The 21,753-nt window shown below is 40.7% G+C and overlaps 1 protein-coding gene across 11 annotated transcripts in view; it reads left to right on the top strand.

Moving 5' to 3' along the window:
* The window catches only part of ZNF423 (zinc finger protein 423), a 228,206-nt gene that overhangs the window by 137,822 nt on the left and 68,631 nt on the right, over positions 1-21,753 (top strand). For all 11 annotated transcript variants that reach the window (XM_031505849.2, XM_021536121.3, XM_077786322.1 and 8 more), the window contains one exon: positions 2,885-2,969. In XM_031505849.2, coding sequence (XP_031361709.1) covers positions 2,885-2,969 — 85 coding nt within the window. The remainder of the gene's footprint in view (positions 1-2,884; positions 2,970-21,753) is intronic.

Genomic DNA, 21,753 nt, shown 5'->3' with positions numbered 1-21,753 from the left:
TGTAAATCCACTTGAATGGAGGAATATTTTCTTTGTAGAGCAGGAAACTATTTCCAGATTTAAAGGAGGATAGTCTGGAAAACCCATGGGAACAATAGATACTTCAGAAAAGAAAACAGAACCCTCTGTTGTTATTACCACAATTGTGTGCCAAGACTATAATTAAATACCTTGCATTTGTGGGGAATGAGCTCTCTGCTGAAGGCCTGCTCATCTGGTCTCTTTTATCACCTAGATGCCATCACCTAGACTATTAGCTCCTCAGAGTGTGGACACCTTTGTTGTCACCACTTATGAAGATAAAACTTTATAAAAAGAGAACTGATCCATTAGTAATGTTCATAAAGCAGAAAAATAATAGTAGATCATATTTTGGTAGCACAATTAATACAACTAATTATAGTTGTATTAAAACTAGTGCTCACCATTTACTGATAACAGAAGGATGTTTTGGGACATTCTTTTAAAGGCAGTGATTAATGGGCCAAAAAATCAGCTCTTCCACCTCTTGCATATACACTTGGGTGCTAATCTAGCTATAGTTCTTTTGAGACCTGTATAGTCAAGTGGGGTGTCCTGTCACAGGAGCCATCACCTTGCTTAAGCTGCTTGTCTGCCTGCACAGGTCTCAGCTGAGGTTAAAGGTAGCACAGAGAGGAAGTCTGAAATCTGCCAAGGGCTCCTCATGTCAAGCAGAGTGTTTTATAAGATTGTGAAATGGTGTGGAGGAGTTAACAGTGGGTCTGTGGGTAAACAAAGACATCTGTCTCCAGATCTGTTAGTAAGTAGCTTGCAGAAGGACCAAAATCAATTAAAAAAATGAATAATTTGTCCATGTTTAATATAACTGTGAAGGTTTGAAATAGAGTCAGGCTGAAGATCAGTAGCTGGTTACTGAGGGAACGCATAGCTGAGATAAGCATTGCATAAGGCACAGAACTTAGCTTTGAAGTTTTAAGGAAGAGGAAGGCTTCAAGTTTTAAAGGTGACTGTGTGACCACATGAATCAGTCACTACCCAATCCTATTTTGCTCTTTCAAGGTTTTTTATGTTTTGTTTTGTTTTGAAGTCAGGAGCCCTCAGCATGTGTGTGCCAGTGTGTTTGAGAGGACATGTGTACGTACGTGTGCTGCGCTCGTCTGCCAGAATAGATTCCCCAGAAAGAGTGCTGCAGAAATCCAGCTGCTTTTCCATTAACAGCCTTGATTTCCAAATGGACTCCAGGAGGATACTTTCTTGAGCTGCCTAGGGATAACTAGCCAATCCAAACTATTTCCTTTTCTATGCTTGGCTGTGTCAGCTTTCTGCCAATGGAGAATGGCCTTCTTCCTATTATCATGTTAATCACCCATTGCTGTTTTAGCCAAGAAAGCCCTGCCTAAGCAAACACACCCTGGTACAGAATTCATGGAATATGCCTAACTTCCATAGGCTGTGCATTTGTTATGGTGTTACAGCCTGCTCATTAGCCTCCAGCAGGTTACCTTGTTGCCATTGATGACATGGGAAGTAGTTAAACTCTTGGTAGCACCTAATTTGTTCTTTTCTCAGCAGGTGCTTGAGGAAATTGGATTCCACACACAGAGGGGGTGACAGCAACTCCTCTGTTTAACTCAAAACTTCTGACTTACTACTTCTGTCCTAAAAAAGGGGTTCTATACCTGGGTGTGGGGTGGAGGCTGAAGAAAAAGTAATCTAAAAGTACACAAAAAGTACCCTCAAAACTATTTTCCTTCAAAAGGTTATGAGGGTGTCATTTACTGAATTGGGCTTCTCTGTGCTGTTGATTTGGGGTTCCCATCCATCCCTTGTGGCCAGCACACAGAGATTTCATGTGTGTTCTTCTGCCACCAGCTTTGGCCATGGGATGCAGTCTTCATGCTTGTGTCTAGTGGCAATGTTGCAGTAGGAATTATTCTCCAGAAACAAGTAGGCACAAAAGGCCCAATTTTTCTAAATTGCACATCAAAAAATGTCTACTTAGATAGCATATTGCCATGCAGTAAATAAGCATGTACATCAAACCAAAGCATCATACATACTCCTGCTCTGGGAAATAAAGACTTTTTGCAAGTATACAAAAGCTTAGCCTTCATGATTTTTTTTTGTTGTTGGTTTTTTTTTTTTTTTTTTTTTTTGTTGGTTTTTATTTTTTCCTGGAGTTGGATGTCCAACTTGTCAACGTACATCTTAATTTCTGCAAATGGTTTCTTGGATTTTTTCCTGCCATGTTGCACAAGTACAGGCATTACTGTAAATCTGAGTGCAAACCCCATTTTCCATTTGAATAAATGGTTCATGTAATTGCCTCTTCACACTCTCTCCTGACTTCTGCAGCTAGGCCTCCCTGGTATGACTTTGAGATGGAGAAAATAGATTTTGCCAGGAAACAGTTCTTTGTGGTAATGGAGTTTTTTTCAAGATTTCTGATTAGAGACCAATACAAAATGCATTATTTCCTTCACTTCACCAAGTAACTGTAGGTGCTCTGCCTACTCTATGCTGAGCTTAATAAAAGCTGGAATTTTTTGAAAAAGTTGATCTTACTCTGAAAACAGTTATTTTTCTGTCTTTTGTTTCACTCTGGGAGAATTTTACTGCAATGGGTTAAATGACAGGGATAAAATAATTTTGGCTCAGGTACTCAGCCGGATTTTCAAGTAGTATTATTTGAAATTTTTAAAGTTGAAATGAAAATTTCTCTTAAAGCAGGTTGTTAATTAGAGATTGTGTTTGTAGTCCCAGAAAAGCCTGGCCTGGGGATATATGGGCAAAAAAAGCCTCAGTGGAGAAAATTTGAAGCATATAACATGCTGTATTCATGATCACACTTGCCTTATGCTACAGTGCAGTTTTCTCTAATCTCTTTTTGGTTATTAAACAGAAAAAGACCTATCAGTGCATCAAGTGCCAGATGACCTTTGAGAATGAGAGAGAGATACAAATCCATGTCGCTAACCATATGATTGGTAAGACATTCTTTACACTAGGCCACTCATTGGCTGCTTGTTTTTTGCTATTCTTTGACATTCACTATTCTATTAACTTGTTAATATTCATGATGTAATTAATTTTTTTGTTTTTAAAGGAAAATGATTTTGATGTAATGATTCTTCACTTCAAAGCTTTTTAAATATGTGGTTGTAAAAGTGTTACTGCTGAGGGTTTTCCTTATGAGTCCTCATGTAGCATTTTCATTTATATTAAAATCAAACTTTTGACAGTATCTTCCATTTGATAGCATAAATTTCTCTCTATCTGTGTGAAAAGTACTTGCCAGTTGTCAACCACTTAGGAGCAATTATGTTTCAATTTTGTATGTCATGACATTGAATAGATGTAACTGCTAGCATTTTCCCAGCTAAGTGTGGTGAATTCCTGAGGAACATTGTCAAAACAAAACACTTACAGAGTTATTTCAGTGGCTTTTTTCCCAACAATTCTGGACTTCAGAAAGTTCAGCTTTTCAGACATGCAAGTGTTTTAAAAATCAGTGCTTTCTGCCTTTTGTGACAGTTCTGTCACAGGAGGTAGTAAAAGAATTGCTGTAACCTGATGGGTTGTACTTCTGCAGCTGTGATTGCTTCTCTGATGAACACAAAGAAAGGTTTTTTCCTGTATGAACAGATGTTATAAATATATGTATTGGCCCAAGAGGTCAGTTTATTTTGGTGCACAGACCACAATAAGATACTTACACATGCCACTGTAGGCATGTGCTGGATGAGATCCTTCAAGGACCTGACAGTGCTCTCTGTGTCTCATACATTCCTATGCAGCATTTATCTCCCATATGTATAATGGTTTTCCTTCAGCAATTTTACATTTAGGAAATTATTCTCCCATCAATTCTGGTATGTAACTCTTATTAGCTTTGAAGTGGATTATGCATAAATACCAGAGAGAGAGAAATGTGGACTGACACACTCTTCAAACCCCTACCCCCAAATGAAAAACATACATATCAGTCACAATAATTTTCATCCAAGAGCCAGGCAGGAGTTTTAAGTTAATGTCAAGCAGGTTAAGATAAAGATATCTAAAAGTGTTTGCTTTTGTAGCAGGTGTTAATGTAATCTCTTGTTTGCAAGCTTGAAGAGTGAGATCCTTGTTAATTGGACCATGGTGATTTCATGTAGCTCCCTCCTAGATTTTGAGAAAGAAGTCCTTAGCAAGCTTAGCTTGTTTCAACTTAATTTGTGATCCAGTAGCTAATAAGTTATTTTTAAATACAAAGGTCATGAAATGCTGAATTAAGGATATTCTTGTTTTGAGGGGAACTGTCTTTTCCTTTTGGAAAAATGTAATTTCTTCATTTCCAGTAACTGATATGTGAAATATATTTACGTATATGCCCATATTAGTGCTGTCTGGAATAATATACAATTATACACATGACCTTACAAAGTTCTTAGCACCATTGGAAAACAACAGGTGTAGAAGGCATTGGAGGCTGTGAAAATTGTGGTGTTCTTATTTGTGAAAACTTCCTTGAAGCTGTACATCAGATAATTTGTAGTATTTGGAAGAATTCCATATAGTACAAAAGTGCTATGGGCCCAGTTCTGTACACCTAGAACATTGTAAATACCAGGGTGTGGTAAGAAAAGATGTGATAGTTCCACTGTGGTGTCATATCTTCATGTCCCTTTGCTGAGGTGTGTGTATTAAGGCCATCACTGCTTTTAATGGCACAGTTTAGGAAAAAGCAATGTGTAGAAACCTTTAATATGAAGCCAAACTTCCTCTCGCTCTGGGCATCTCAGTTCACAACACTTCTGGGCCCCCTCTCCTTCAGGACATACAACTGCTCACAAAAAAGGTGTTTTCAGTGAGTTTGCTCACTGATATTTGTTCTTTACTGGGAAATACTGAAGGGAAAAGGGGAGGCTACATATCAGCATTTCTTAAGCAACAAATGCTGTGCAGATTTTTGGTGTTAATTTACATAGTCCTAGGATGGTAACAGTAGGGAGAGTGACTAACTGCCTTCTGTGCTTGCTCCTCTCCCCCTTGGTCATAGCCTGAGCACTTTGCTGCCTTACTCAGGCCTTAGGACAGAGTTGCACATGCCTCCTTATTGCTTAGGCTGGTTTATCACTGATAAAGGGGTGAAAGAGTTTTCCTTCTCTGTGTTAGACCAAGTCTAGCCAGATGGGCAGCAAGAGAAAGAAGCTAATATAGCTGTGTCTGTAGCCCAGGTCTAGTTCACAGGAATTATTAATGTCATTGTTGTCAATTTAAAATCTACAGATGAGGATTTGTTTGTGCAGGTGGGACACTGAGATCTCAGGGTGAACATACAGGTGTTTGGGAGACAGAAGGAACTTACCCTCAGACTGTGTGTCCTCAGGAGCTTAGGGCTGGCCTCATCTCAATGAACTTGTATCTGTCTAAAATTTAGGTGTCTGGTTTAATATAGTCATTGAGATGCTGTCCAGGGAAAATGAATGATTGATACCAATCTAAGATAAGAGTTTGAGTAAGATAAGCATTTCCAGGGAGAGATTTTTATCTCTCTTTTGAATTTGAGGAGAGCCAAGACAATGAAGTTAGTCTTGACATGTAATTTTTAGGTAAAAAATCCCTTGGCTTTGATAATCCAAGACTCAGCAGCACTTTTTTCTCATACTTTGAGAAACACAAAATCAATAGCTGAGATATCTTAAGCACTTGCTTACAGTTTTATTCTGCTCAAGTGACTGTCAGCAAAGGAATCCCTGCTCTGTAGCAGTGATAGCTTTTAGGTAGCAGTGTCTGTAATATGATTAAAGAATTCAATTATTTCTGACATCATGGTCTTAAAAACTGCATCCAGTTAAGTTGGCTGTGCATCCCTCTTCAAGCTCTCAGATTCCCAGTCTGGAGCTGGAGGCCCTGTTCATAATTCATAGAGGTAGGGGGGTTGATTTTTTTCAAAGCAGTATGAAGGGAATTTCTAGTGCTACTCCCACACACTGCTTTGAAAAATTACCCTGCTGCACTCTAGGCCTTCATATCCTGTGCACAAACACAGAGGCACATTGGGTCCTTCACGGGGTCCCCAGGGAAGGAGCTGGCTGGATCCATCCCCAGAGGAGGGAAACGGGAGATGTTTTGTTTCAGCTGATGCTGGGGCCTGTAGGAGGGCTCTGTGTGGCAGAACAGACCTCCTCAGCTGGGGTTAGCCAGGAAGGAATCTGTTTAGGGAGGTTTTCAGCTGGGGAGGGGAGTTCGGGTTGGAATTTTTAGAGGCCAGTGGTCTTTGAAACATTGCACAGATTGGGGCTCCTTTGAAACGTTTCCATACCCACAGAAAGGGGATCCCCCTTTGAAACATTTACAGGCATTGGGGAGTCCACTTGGGACTATATCAAAAACTTTCAGCAGTTCTTGCTGCCTCTGTACTTGCTTACCTCCTGTTGTGCTGACCTGGCAATGTTTAAAGCTTCTCCCCCTTATCTCTGCACCGAGCTCTGCCTCTGATGTGCCTGTCTCTGTCAGAGGCAGGGGAGGGTGGGCCTGCGGGGGGCTCTGAGCAGCCACGCTGCGGGAACCTGTCGGGGCAGCCTCTGCCCGGTGGCCGGGGAGCCCTGCAGCTTTGGCGTCCATGGCAGGTCCACTGCCACATCCCCATGGCAGTGCCATGCCACGTCCCCATGGCAGGTCCACTGCCACATCCCCATGGCAGTGCCATTGCCACATCCCCATGGCAGTGCCATGCCACGTCCCCATGGCAGGGCCATTGCCACGTCCCCATGGCAGTGCCATGCCACGTCCCCATGGCAGGGCCACCACCACGTCCCCATGGCAGTGCCATTGCCACGTCCCCATGGCAGGGCCACCACCACGTCCCCATGGCAGGGCCACCGCCACGTCCCCATGGCAGTGCCATTGCCACGTCCCCATGGCAGGGCCACCACCACGTCCCCATGGCAGGGCCACCACCACGTCCCCATGGCAGTGCCATTGCCACGTCCCCATGGCAGGGCCACCACCACATCCCCATGGCAGGGCCACCACGTCCCCGTGTGGGCAGTGGCTGCTCCCATCCCGCACTGCCAGGGGAAATCCGCTCAGAGCCCTGCACAGGGAAATAAGGATTAGGCCCAGGGCTTTCCTGTTGGGCTTTTACAGCTCTGCTCTTCCCACAGCCAGGCTGGGTTCCCTCATTGATATTTTTCAGGGAGCACATAATTGCACAGATTTGTTCTCTGGGTGTGTCAGGTTGCCCATATCAAGGGGAAATGCATTTGATCCCTCCAGGGTTCTCAGCTCTTTGGGTAAGAGAAGTGGACACAGCAGTACTTCTCTCTCAGTGCCTCAGTTAGATGGGGCATGTTTTCTATTTAACATTCAAAGAAGATGAGCAACTGTCCCAACTCTTCTTTCTCCATTCTCCAAGAAAGTCTCCTGGCACATGTGCATGGGAAGCTCAGCTGGGGCTCGGTTAGTGCTGGAGCAGGGTAAATAATGATTCCTGGTTTGTGCTCTAATGCTGGGGTTGCTGTAACATTCCTCCTGCCTCTGGCTCCAAAGGAATGTGAGCATCTGTGGGCTCATGAGGCTGTCCCGGTGCTTGGAGCTCAGCAGGGCCCTGCCCCAGTGCCACTCCTGTCCTGCCCAGTGCCATTGCCAGTGCTCCCTGCCAAGGCCCAGGAATGAGCGCTGCTGAGCAGGGGAGGAGGGACATGGGCTGGATGTGTTTGTGATGTGAACATGAGGCCCTGCCTGAGCTTTGGGAGCCGCTGGGGACAGAGGGGAGTGCTGAAGGGAAAGCTTCCAGAAGTCACAGTGAAATTCTTCTGTGGTCCAGTTCTTGAACTGCAGCCTGGATAAATTCCTCCCTGTTTGATGGGATGGGGTTGACAAAGTTAAACACCGTGTTTGGGAGAGTTTTCTGAGTACTGCCCCAAGCCACAGCGTATCGTACATTGTGTGTAGCATAAGGCTCCAAGGAGCTTAATTACCTTTCCTGCCCTTAGAGATCATGTTTCGAGTTCTGGAAACACTCTGCCAGAATTAAACACAAAAAAGAAGGGAAAACATCCATCCACAGTTACATGTCTTTCAAATGCATACAAGTATTTGAAACAAAACAATGGCCAACTATAGGTTTGTTATTTTGTTAACATTTTAAATAGTGTAATGTTTGAAAATGACAAAGTAAGTTGGTTGCTTGGTAAAGGTCAAACTTTAATAATAACTACAGAAATAATTTTCTAAAAAGCAGCAACTTAGAAAACTCATTTTATGTTCAGAAGAATTAGTAGTTGATACCAAGCTCAGTCACTGAGATGAAACCAGTACAGAGATGAAAGGGTTGAGATCGTACTCAAATCAACCAATCAGTATATATTGATCGTACTCAATCAATCAATATATTTCACTTATATTTTTGTTTTCTGTTTAAAAATTGAAGCAAACTGTTTTATCTTTTGGTTTATGTATCATGAAATACAAAGTTCATAAACTTAGATCTTAACAAAATTGCTAGTTTACATATTATATGAATAAAAATTCTGACTCATTTTGGATGGTCTTGAACTCCTTCCTGTCACAGTAGATTCTGAATGCATGTGTATGTGACAAGGATGTCAGAAAGGTTCATTTTTGCAGAACTGACTTTTATACATATGAAGAGACTTAGCCTTGGGCATCCTCTGATGAGGATGTGAAGCATTTCTTGTACTCAGGCCTGATCTTGTGAAGCACTTTGTTCCTCATTCTCATTGAGTTGAGGACAGCTAATGCTTCTCAGAATCTCTCTTATAATAAAGCATATTTTACTTTACATGAAATAAATGTAGTCAATATTGGAAGATGTGCAGCTTTAATTCTTGTAAAATTCCTGTTTCTTTGGACCTAAGGACTTCTGTTAGTTAAAGCACGCACATGGCAGCAATGATGATGACATTGTAAAGCACTGTCTTAGTAATAGCTTTCAGGCATTAAGGCAAATAAAAATGTGCCAGATTGTTTCTAAAGCATTACTTGCAAATTATCAACAGGAACATATTTCTGGACTCAACTGCTGAATGTGTGAATTAATTATGGACACATTAGGAACTCAGAAATGTTTTTTTAACTTTGATGTTTGTAAAGCATATTCCAAGTAATTGCTCTTTTAATGCAGAATTGAAGGTACAACCTTCTTGTATTTATCCAGCACTTGCTTCAGTATCCAATTCTATGTGGATTTGCCTTAATGAACAATATGTACTAGACTTTCATTTTGCAGCACCCAATTTTGGAAAAAAAATGTTAAGTATACTTACCTTAAGTGATGAACACATACGGGGTGTCTCCCTCCACATGCCCCTGGGAGCCTTAATCCCAGGGACTGGCTGGGGTGCTGCTGGTGCTGCTTGAGAGGCTTTGCCCAAGTGGAGCTTGCTGCTGTCTCAGGCTCCTGGGCACAGGCATCTGCTCCTGCCAATAAGGGTCTCCTGCTATTTTGCCCAACTCTAAGCTCTGGGCTTTTTTTTTTTTTTTTTTTTTTTTTTTTTTTTTTTGTTGTTGTTTTTGTTTGTTTGTTTTTCTGCATTCATTAGTTTTAGCATTAACTGTATTTGCAAGTCATTAAATGTTGTAATGAGTATTAAAGGCTAGAAATATTAGTTTTCCAACACCTTTTATCAGTGTAGTCCTACTGAAAGCCAGGTTGCCATTGCTAGCAGACAGAAGCAGCTTCCTTTATTTAGTATAAATAAAATTTGCCTTAATATAATCTATTACTTAATAGGTTTCTTACTTTGAAACATTGTGTTTTTCTGTTCCTTCACTTCTAAGTCTGGAAAATTGATTATACAAAATGTTAATAATTTTATCCAGTTGCTCTGTGCAGATGTGGCCTCCTGCTATTGTTATCTATGCATATTTGTTCACACAAATTACTACATTCCATGAGAATATATTTTGTTTTGCTTGTTTATAGGGAAAGAAATAACATATCCATTAATGTATTCATTCATATATTCCTTTTGCATTTTTCATTTCATTTAAAACTTGGTAATAGTAGTTCAGTTTTCAGTGACAGTTTTATAGCTGCTATGATAACATTCCTGTTTTGCATGATACATGCATAATGGGCAATGATCTCAGTGTTACATTGCTTTAATTCTTTCTTAACTGTGTTAAGATTCCTTACAGCCTCCAAACTCAATTTTCATATGCAGTGATGATTAGACCTGTTTAAACATTTTCCTGGTAGTTTCATATTTATTCATAAAGGGAGCAGTAGATAAAACACCTTTTCTGCAATCAGTCTGAGTTTTAAGTGTGATATTTCCTCAAAGTTATCATTAACAAGCACCTCAGTCTAGACCCAGCCTTTCAACATCAGCTAGGCAGTGTAGCAAAAAATCTATTTTCAGTAAACTTTACCCTATGTAGGAATAATTTTTCTGACTATATAACTTGGTCTTCATTTTATTAACTCACCTTTAAAACTGTTTTATGTTTGTATTTAAAAGTCTGCACAGATAGCTTCTGCCTTATTCTCACATATTTTATATCCATATGGCCAGGTATTTCTAAGTTCACAACCAAATTTCTTAGCCCCTCTTTGCTAATCTTGAATGTAGAAAAGAAAGCAAGTCCTCGCCATATGGGGCTTGGGTTCTCTATGCAGATGGTGAAATGACTCTGCTTTCTGGTGGAGAGGTCAGCCCCCCTCTGTGTCCTACTTTTGAGGAAAAAAAACCAGAATATTTCTTGGTAGTGGAAGAAGGAAAAAGTCCACCACCATTTCTAAGTGCAGTGTTCAGACTTCATATAAATGATGTTTTCAGGACATTGTTCTCCTCATGTGAATCGTGGGACCAATGTCTCTATTTGTTCTGCCCATAAAATTTAGGTATTTCTTCCTTTGTGGGAGCTTTTTAGCAAGTAACAGTTTTATCTGGATATTGTAGATGTTATCCCCCTTTCTTCTTTATTCACTGGTTTGGAAATATCTGGTGCCAGTACCACCTTTTTTGACTGACAGTGATTTTTCTGAAAAATAGATGATATATGAGAAGTGAATAAAGAGCAAAGTTTACTGATGAATGTTTACTGATGCTGGAAGGACCTCATACTTGGTTTAGCTAGGAATTAGCTTTGGCAGAGTTATAAAATACTCATTTTACCTATTTGGGGAACCTAGACAAGGTTCCAGGCTGTTTCCAGTCATAAGAAATTGGGAGAAGAATGTATTTAGTATCAGTAATCAATAGTTAAATTCCTTTTCTGCTGATAAAATTCTGGATTTTACTATTTCTGACTATGAGTTTCAATATTAAGCACTTTTGAGCATTGATGAGCATTTATTTTTCTTCTTTTGACTGTGGAACAGCCCTCTGGTGAATCAGTAAGGGTACTGGTGTTCATATGCTGAACCCTAGCTCTAGTTATCAGAGAAAAAGGGTTTGTTCATATGTTAAAAGTCCAGGTTTGTACCTCCTGTTATTTGGGAAGTAACAGAGTGAGGCAGTTGGACTGTTGCCTTTAATTATAGTTTAAATTCAGCAGCATCCTTAACCTTGAGGAAGATTTTATGTGGTCTCCTGGAACAAGAGGTTACCAACTGACATGACCCTTAAAATTATTTTGTTTTGTGATAGCTGGCAAGCAAGTCAAATCAGACACAGACCTCCCTGGATGTTCTGTTTGGGGTACTGGCATCTTTCTTTTTTTAATTTGTGAAGAAAAATTTTGCTGACCTGAGGTTCCTTACCACCGATCCCATAAAGGAAACCCATGTAAACTTTTTAAGCGCTGCACTTGTACCTTTATTTTTTTTTGTTTCAAGGCTCCTGGCACAGATAAAGCTTTTGTACTACTGGTCTCTGCAGATGTGCTGCTTCCTTGTCAGAGACTTCATTCAATTTATTAGTAACTTTTGACAGCTTTGTGCCTTTTAAAAAATCAGAAGGATTTTAATTGAATATTTTGACTTCTCAGATGCGTTGTGTGCCGTCTTAAAAATTAAATTTCTTTTTTAGATGATTGCACAATAAGCTTGAGGTAGGGGACTTCTGGTTGTCCCTGTCAGACTTCCCTGTGGTAATATCAAACTCTAAAGGAGTGGCAAATCATGGACTTTTAAGTGAAAAATATTTTGTCCTGCCACAACTGAAGAAACCCAAAGAAATCATGTAGAAATACCATGATCTTTCTAAGACAGAGCTCCATAGCAAGCCAAAAAACCTCACTATAGTTCCATAGTACCAGCATAGTCCTTTTAATCCATTTCATAGAATCATAAAATCATTGAGGTTGGAAAAGACCTCCAAGATGGAGTCCAGCCTTTGACTGAGCACTGCCTTGTCAACTAGACCAGAGCACTGAGTGCCACATCAAGTTTGTTGAACATTTCCAGAGATTGTGACTCCACCACCTCCCTGGGCAGCCTGTTCTAATGCTTACCAACCCTTTCAGTGAAAAAATTCTTCCTGATGTTCATCCTGAACCTCCCCTGCTGCAGCTTTGGGCCATTTCCTCCTCTCCTGTCACTGTTGCCTGGGAGCAGACCCCGACTCCCACCCACTGCACCCTCCTGTCAGAGACCAAGAAGGTTTCCCCTGAGCCTCCTTTTCTCCAGGCTGAGCCCCCCTGCTCCCTCAGCTGCTTCTCGTTGGACTGACTCTCTAGAGCCTTCACCAGCTCTGTTGTCCTTCTCTGGACAGACTTCATCCCTCAAAGTCTTTATTGAATGGAGGGGCCCAAAACTGGGCACAGGACTCAAGGTGTGGCCTCACCAGTGTCTCGTACAGGGTGACAATCTCAGCTTTGTGTTTTGTGATTTGCCCTGCTGGCACAAGCCCAGAGGCAGATGGGGTGACTGGGGTGCAGACCTCATGGGGAGGAACTGAGCCTTTTTGCCTCCTGCTTTGTGTAGGAAGTGCCACCACCAATTTGGTCTGGTATTTTTTTCTTTGATACCTCCTGAATTGGTGAAGAAGACTACAAAAGATGGCACCAGGTAGGAATTGCACCCTGCTGATGTGTTTACATCACTACTTTAGTAAGTCACAAAATACTTGGGATTTAATCCTGCCTTCAATTGCACATCATCCATCATCTGGTGGACAGTCATGGGCCTTACAAATGACCAAATCTTTTGATCACTGTGTGTGTAACTGGGAAGTGTTTAGACTTTACGATGACTTTATCCTGTTCTCTATTCACAGGGAAGTTTTTTAGCATGGCTCAGGCTAGGCAGAGCCTTTGGTTTTAGGTTTCATTGCAGATAGAGTTTGGGTATTCTAAAGGATCAGCATCAACTAGCACCACTGACATGTCCTCTGTTGTTATGTTTTGCACGCATCAGCTGTCGTGTATTATTGGGGTATGGACAAATAGTTCTTAAACCCCATGACTGTGAGTTATATCCAGGAATAAATATTGGCAACAAAAGTTAAATGATGAAACCTCATGCAATGAACAGTAACTGATTCAAGCTGGGCCGGATATTGATAGCTAAAGTTGAAGGAAAGAAAATATTCCAGTGACATTTTTCTCCTTGTTTAACTTTCTAGTTAAGAAATTCCATTTTTATCCCCCCTTTTCTTAAACAAACAAACAAAAAGTCCCAAAAGACCCCAAGCAACTTCTGTTTCACCATTAAAAAAAAAAAAAAAAAAAAATCTGTGATATGGAGTGAAAAAAAAAAAAAAAAAAGCAAAGCAGCCTTCCCTATGCCTTTAAAATCTTTTTAAACTGGTAGTAGCAGTGCCTTAATTTCCAGAACATCAATGGAGAGAGCTTCCTTAGAAGACTAATTCTTATGTGTCAGAAACTGAAGTCGACAATGTGTTGAACCTGAATGATGACCTTTCAAGGGATGGGGAATTTACATCATGTTATTTGCTTAATTTACTTTATACAGCATTTGAAAATCTAGATGGACATTTTTTTTTTAATTCCAAACCTTTTTAATTTACATATCTTTTGACTTAGTTCAGCAAAGAAAAATATAAAAGTGAAAATATTAAGGTTTGATTTCTCCTTCCAGTGGAAATACTATTAGATCTTAAATGTACAAGGTGCAATTAAATCTATCTTGCATCTTTGTTCTTGTTTGAACATGACTTACCAGGAAAAGAACTCCAGAGAGCTTTAAATGGCCTAGTCAAAGTTTTCCCATTTTCCTAAGGCTTAAACTGGGGAATCAGATGCCATTTGCAAGCTAGCAATACAGTAAAAGCACATCATTGTACACAACATTTTATTTGGACAGCTGTATAAAAATGGCAACACACTGTGAAATCCATTAACAGCAAAACATGTTAAATTCAGCAAAATGCATCTCATGTGGAACACTGAATAAGAAATTATAGTCTGAGTTTTACTAGCTGGTTATCAGACTTTGTCTTGAGTGAAGAAAATTGAATTTTTTTCCATGTGTCTGCCTGTAATAATGGTGAACGCTGTACATTGGGTTTTGAAATCAGTGTGCACCTGTAAATTCTTGCCCCACAGACTCTACTGCAAGGTTTTTGCAAATCTAAATACCCCTGAGGAGGCTAAATTGTGGTGGTTTTCATGTTGGGTCCCACCCGCACTCACTCTCACTACTGGGTTCAGAATCATTTGTAGGGATAAGCTCTAGGGAATGTAGGAGTAAGAGCTCAAACTGGGAATAAAAGCATCCTTCCCCCTTGTCTCCCTGCTGTACCAGCAAGGACTGCAGTCTTGTCAACCAAGAGCAGGTTCTTTGCCTCATGAGGGATTTCCATGGGTGGATTTTGCTGTGCTGCATGTAGTAAGACTTTTCACGGTTAATCAATAGCATTTAAAAATTCAAAACCTCTCTCCACAGTATTTTGCATTTCCATTGTTCACACTGTTTAACTAGGAGATGTTGCTCATCAAGATAGGATGCTATTAAGTATTCTGGTAGAGAAAGAAAAAATGAGTTTACTCTTGCCTGGTAGAAAATGAAACAGCCATGTTAACTTTAGCTCTAATCATGAGATTAAGAGTCTAATGGGGAATTATATCATTTTCACTCTTCAAAGCCAGCATCAGTGACCTTTGGAGAGTTTTAACTTTAACAGCCTAATGACTTCTCTTCTAGAAGATGGAAAAAACAGTCTTTTCCTTGACAAGGAAATGAGAAGTGGATGAAAAAGGCAAGCGCAAGTAACTGTACGCTGGAGCAGGCTAAATGGCTTTTAGGCATATTCAGTGCCACGTGTGAGAGATGGTTTGCAGGCTTTGTTATCCAGGCCACTGGCTGCTCCGAAGGGAGACGGAGCAAGGCAGAGCCATGGGGCTGGGGGCAGTGTGGGGGGCCAGCCCTGCTCCTCCAGGCCACGGGCCCATGGCAGCGGCAGCTCTGAGCAGCGGGGCTGAGCGTGCACACCACTCATCCCAAGCAGCTCTGCTCTCGTGTGAGGCTGTTTCCTGTGCAGGAGCGCTGGAATTTCTGCTTCAGTTCCTGTTTGCCGCGTTTGCGAGCTCAGGCTGTTGCTCTTTTGCCAAGCTGGCAGCGCGCGGGGGGAACTTCCTGCGCAGGGGATGTAAAAGCGATTCTCTGATTCTTCCTCTGCAGCCATTGGGAGATAAAAGCCAGGACATCAGGGACTGCAAAGAGGGAGCCAAATTATATTTATAATATTAAAGTGAGTGCATTTGTGGTTTTGCCATTCTCCAGGGTTTTTCATAAGTAGATAAACATGAATTAGCATTTTCCATTTCCATATATTGACTGGAAAAATAGCCTGCTCTCAATTAAGACCTATAGCTTTTGGGATGTATGCAACAATTTTATAAAATATTTACAGCAAAATTTGCATTTTACATGGTATTACAGTTTTTCTTGTGTTTAGTAGAAAGGATTTAGGCCTAAGAGAGGAAATTCATCCAGCATACCGAAAGGGAAATATGTCTAAAATTAGATGGTTAGTATTCACAACAAGGAATGTCCAGTGCTGACTGTTACCTCTAAGTAATTACTGAAGGTCACTTTGCCCCCCAGCTATTTGTTACAGCCGCTGCAAGGACTGTGCTCCCTGTGCAGAGCTATCACTATCCCTTTAAAACTGCCTTTGGAAGCGATTGGAGCGTTGTGCTAGACAGATAAGTAGAACATTTTTTACCAAATGTAAATGTGCACTGTAAAGAACATAGCTATTTCCTGGATAATTTGCAGTTGTATATTTTATGTTAATTTCACCGAAAATATTGCACCCCTGCCAGGTTTAGTAGAGGCTCACTGTGATATGAATAATTTCTAGCGAATCTTTTTTTTTTTTCCTTCATTTAAGATTTGGCACCTTTTAAAGATTTTAATAATAGCAACAAGGAGGAAGATTTAGAACAAGTGAAACATTAGAGCCAAAGAAATTCACATTGAGAGCTAATGTAAAATAGCAAGAATAATTACATGGAAAACAGTTTCCACAGATGTTTTTCCTTGTAATGTAATAACTATTTACTAAACTGTTTATTTTAGGCCCTTGGCTTACAATAAAATATTTATACATGCTCTGCTGTAATAAAAAAATATTGACAAAATACTATAGAGATTTTTAAAAGACAATTAGTATTTCCCTGTCTGGAAAGTGAGCACAAGAGAAGCAGCCCCAGCCCTTGTCATGCTCTAGAGGAGATGCAGGGTTAGCAGCAGCATCCCTTGCAGGTTTATCTGTGCTCAACTCTGCTAACAGGGAGACTCTCGACTTGTGGCAATCCAGAGGGTAACTTACTGAAGAACATGAAAGCCAACAATCTAAAGACAGTGGAAACATTCTTTTCACTTCTTTGCAGGAAAAAAAAACAAACTTTACTACATTCCTGAGTTATTATACAATAAGGTTACGTCTTGTCTGAGAAAAATGTGCCTGTTTTAGGAGCAGGTTTAAAGTTCAGGATGCCAGAATCATGAATCTTGTTCTTTAAAAACAGTGTGGGACAGTGACATCTCTGAAGCACTGCCTGTGGCAGGTTTAAAGGTATTGCTTTGTCCTGACTGAGCCACATCTGTCACTCCCCTAATTCATGAAGCTCCTCACGTGCCAATGGAGTACACAGGGACTAACCACCTATGCAGATATAGCAGTGCCTTAGGGTGCTGAAATCAGAAATTCAGCAATACTGAAAGGTCTGCAGATTATACTTTCCACACATGATCTTAAAATGTCTATTCTTCTGTTCATGAATATATAGAAGAAACTTTATTTTGAGCTGTCTAAAAATCTTGAACAGAGGCTAGTATCCTGTAAGAAACTTCAGTTCCTCTGCCTGTCAGTTTTGTAATAAAAGGATTTATTTTTTTTTTCTTCAGAAGTTATTGTGCATCCTTTACTTAACTCCAGACTAGTGGCATGCAGTAACTTAAAAAGAGGCCTCCAGGACAAAAGAGAAAATACCTTTAATTTCATGGATACAGACCTCAATGTCTGTGTTCATTTGAGTACCACCAGCATGTTAGAACAACCTGAAGTCTGAGTAAAGACTGCATGGATGGATCCAAACAGCCAGCATCTGGCAAGCAGGATGGTTTCAATATCTAGATATGAATCCGTATTTAGCAGTTCAGGCTCTACTTTCAAGCAGACAATTCCCTTGGGTTTCCAGGCTAGCAAGTTGTGAGCTTTTTCATTGCAGAAAAAACAGGGTAGCTGCCTCGTGGAATGATTTGAAAATGAATTAAAAATATATCTATGAACTTTCTTTCTTGGTGAAACTAATAACACTCACCTGTTTAAAAATCAGTGGGGTGATTACACAGATTTTTGTCATGCTGGGTTCTAAAATGCACAAAAAATGAACAGGGAAGAGCAGAAAACAGCAAGTATAAGAACTAAAACTGAACAAAAGAGGGAGCTAAGAAATCTAGAATGTTCAGTTTTAAGCCAGAATAATCATAGTTACCAGATGCCTTTTGTTGTAAACAGTCCTTTTTTCGTGGTTGACTCTTATAAAGAGGCCAATGAATGTGAGAGGTTTGTGAGCCTTGTTACTGATGTGCCATGCAAAGCCATCATGTCCCATTGCCATGGTTTGCCCTTGTAGAACCTCACCACAACAGCTTTTTGAGACTAAAAATCGGCTTTCTCTGTGAAAGTCTGCATAATTTAAAGTCAAAACTACAATAAGAAAAACAGATGGTGTAATATGTGCAATATTTTCTGTAAGTTACACCAAAGTTGGGTTCCTGACTTTTAGTTTTTCCTACCTTCCTGCCTCTGTTGACACATTGCAGAGTGCTGCCAGGTTATGTAATTATTTCAGTGCAGCTCATTTTGAGTCATTGGTAGGGTCCAAAGCTAGCATTTAGGAACACAAAGGAATTTGTGCTTGGAAGTCAGCATTGCTCTGTACACAAGAATTTCTTTATTTTTCAAGGACTGTGTTATTGTGTAAGCTAATGATTTTGTTTTTAAGTTATATTCTCAGGGGCATGGACATCCAGGATAATCGAGGATGTACTTTTAATACCAATTCTACAATGTTAGGTCTCTGGTGGAAAAATTGGCCCAGCTGCAGGGCTTGAGCCTTGGATTAACCCCTGCTTGGAAGAATTCTTGATTTCCTGGTGCTGAATATGTTTGTAAATTGATACATATTACCTATGTGTAAATTAGTTCCAATGAAAGTAAATTAGCCAGTTCCCTTCCCACATGCATTTTAAAATGCCACTTACTGTTTATCACAGTAGGAGCCATTATCTCTGTTAGTCATTTTGAAAAATAAGTACATCTGCCAGGGTTCTGCCCTTCATTGTCTCAGCCCAGCTCACCTTCTCTGGCCCTCCCTGCTTGCCCACGTCTGGCAGCAGGCTGGGAGTCCTCTCCCTGGAAAAGCTCAGCTCACAGATCTCTCTCCAGCCCAAACTGGATGTCTTTTCAGCTGAAGTGAGAGTACAGCATAAGTACATAAAGCAGAAATTAGTGTCTGAGAGAAGGGCATCTTTTGGAATTTTGAATTGCCTTTTTTTGGCTGTGGAGAGAAGTTAAGGAAATCTGTGCTTAAATAGCGCAATGATATTGGTAATTCTGCATGGAAAATATTTTCAGTGAGGTAGATTAAGGAGTAGAGCAAGAAGCACATGTAGAGAAAACTGTGGAAGGTTTGAAAATCCACGTGGTATGAGTTATAATGCAGACCCTTTCAAACAGTCTCCAAAAGCATTCACCCAGTATCTCTACCATGTCCCTGCATGTAATGAAACAACTGGCAGAGAGCATTCTTTTCATAAAGCATTGGCTGTTAGTGTCTTTCATACTGGATCAGGGAAAGAGTTCAGAGGACCAGATACTGCTGAAGAATCTCTCCAATTTTCCCTTTGGAGCTATGCTTCTAGGGCTTTTAAAGGTTTATGTATTTAACATTGCAAATCTTCATTTTAGATTTTCATTTGCTGCTTGGGATTTTTATTAATTTTGCAGTGTTCATTTAAGATGATCCAGCCCTTTATACCATTTCCAGCTTGAAATATTAGTTCAGAGATAAGCTTTATTATTAAATGCTTAATCTTGAACACTTGTCTTATTTGGTAAGAATTATCTCTGAGAAGTAGGCAAAGAGAAGTTGATTGCTGTGGTTTTAAAGTAGCTGTAACTGGAGTAGCCCAAGTACTAGTTTGCAAAGGTTGGCATCCCTTCAGTTTGCCATCACAGCAGCTGGACTTCATTAAGTGCTGGTGTTAATTACTGGGAGAGTGTTGCTTCAGTATGTGAGCAACAACACTTGGGGTGACACACGAAGTAGGAAAAGGGTCACCTTGAAATAGAAGCTTTAAAAAAACCCAACAGGCAAGGCAGGGCTGCCACTGATTTTGTAACTCCATTTAGTTCAAAGTTTTTCAGCAAACAGGGAAATCAGCATTACTGTGCAGCAGTGAGGAACGGCTTAACTGTGTGTGCCATTGAGGAGGGAGGAACGGAGGCGAGTGCTGGGGAACTTGCCCCGTAAGAAAGGAAGACATGAATGTCATATTTTCTGTGCATGTTGTGTGTAAGAGAGGGAAAATTCTTTCTGTATTCTCCAGAGTTTTCAAGCCATATGCAGTATAGTTTGAGGAGGAAATACTAATAATTTCTTATACTGTAAATAGTATTCTATGGAGAAAACCTGTTAAGGGTTTGTATCTAAGGAATGTTTAGGAGATGAATATCATGGAGAAAAACGTAAAACATGTGGTAGCATAAAAGAAGTATTGCTTGGAAATGTTGTGTCCTAAAGCTGATGAGATTCAGACAAAGTGGGCCAAGCCCAGTCCAGGTGTGAGCAGCTGGTGGTGCACTCAGCCCAGTATTCCACCATGTGCTTAAGTAATAGCGAATTTTTATCTGTGTCTTTCACCTGGCAATTGTCTGGATGAGGTGCCAGGTGCCCAGGTTGGAAAGAGTGTGTGTGAGGATGTTGGAGGAGAATTAGGTTATTACATTTCCTCCTTAATTCTTCATCAGGGCTGCCGCCTGTATTTTCTACAGAAAAATCAATGCATTCTGATTCTGTAATTTCCCATGGTGCCTCGCCGGGCGCGCAGCGTGCCGTGGGAGGTGACATATCCGGTCATGGCAGCTTGAACTCTTTTTTCCAGTGAAAGAATTCATTGGAATTTCACAACCTTTGCATGCTTTTGTGAAAACACTCATTTGTGTTTGCGCCAACCTGCTAATGGCGGATGCCGGGGCTTGCGAATCCCACCTACATTCGGTGCTCGTTATGGCATGGAATGTGCCGTTAATAATGCATCTGTGAAACTCAGCTGCGAGGGAGCCAAGTAATTATCCCACCGTAGCGTTCCCTGCTTCAGTGTCATCACAACTGGGGCTTCATTAAAAGTCCTAACAGTAGAGATGTTGTGTGGTGCAGCCTGTATATATATTTTTTCATTTAAATTATCAGCAATGCCATGGCTCAGAGGTAATTTGACTTTTTGAAACCGTAGAGCCCCTGTGAATTTCCTTCCTCCTCTCCCTCTCACTGCCGCACCAGCTGATCAGCCCCAGAAGAACAAAAGGTTTATCTGAAGCTATGAAGCATATATTCACCAGCTTCTGGCGTCTAGATAAAAAAAAAAAAAAATCAAAGTACTCCATTGAACATGTTAATACTGAGCAAAATGCACACAGCCAGACACTAAACCTTTACAGGGATTTAGGCATTTGAAAAGTGATACCCTGATCAGGTCTTGAGTTAGTTTCCTTAGCATAAAGTAAAGCAGAATCATAAAATAATATAGATTTTTAAATAAATGAAAAGCTTAACATTCCCCCCGCCCCACTTTTGTTTTATTTCTTTGTCTGGTTTCTGTCAGTCAGGCAGTAACAAAATCTTGGGCAAAGGTATGCGGCAATGGAAGTATTTTCCCTTTTTAATATAATACTCTTCTAACAGAAAATACAGTATGAACCTCTGGCTTCAAAATAAATGGGCATGAAGAACAAAAGCATCTGTGGCTCTTACTGGTCTCTGAGGAAGTTTGGGATGAATCTAAAAATTATTAATCTGGTACCTCATTCCTCCTTGCTGTTGGGTGTTTTTGTTTTACTGCCATTGGCTTTCCGTTTCACCATTCTGCTCTTGGGGAGGCTGGGGTGTAATGGGAGCCCTGCCAGCTGCAAGCAGGACACTTTGCCATGGTCACAGTGATTTCAGGGTTTGTCTGGGCTTCTCCTCACCAGCCTGATGTTGCTGGTGGCTTCTCCAGCAGCACAGGGCCTCAGGGAAACATTGGGAGCATTTCAGGACAGGGGAGGGGGTCCCCTTGCAGTCACGAGAGGCAGAGGATGGCAAAAGGCTGTGCCTTTGTAGCCATCCTCTGGGATTTTG

This window comes from Lonchura striata, chromosome 13, assembly GCF_046129695.1.
Source record: "Lonchura striata isolate bLonStr1 chromosome 13, bLonStr1.mat, whole genome shotgun sequence".
Taxonomy (NCBI): domain Eukaryota; kingdom Metazoa; phylum Chordata; class Aves; order Passeriformes; family Estrildidae; genus Lonchura; species Lonchura striata.
The sequence above is the reverse complement of the archived record's forward strand: the minus strand, read 5'-3'. Positions and strand labels throughout refer to the sequence as shown.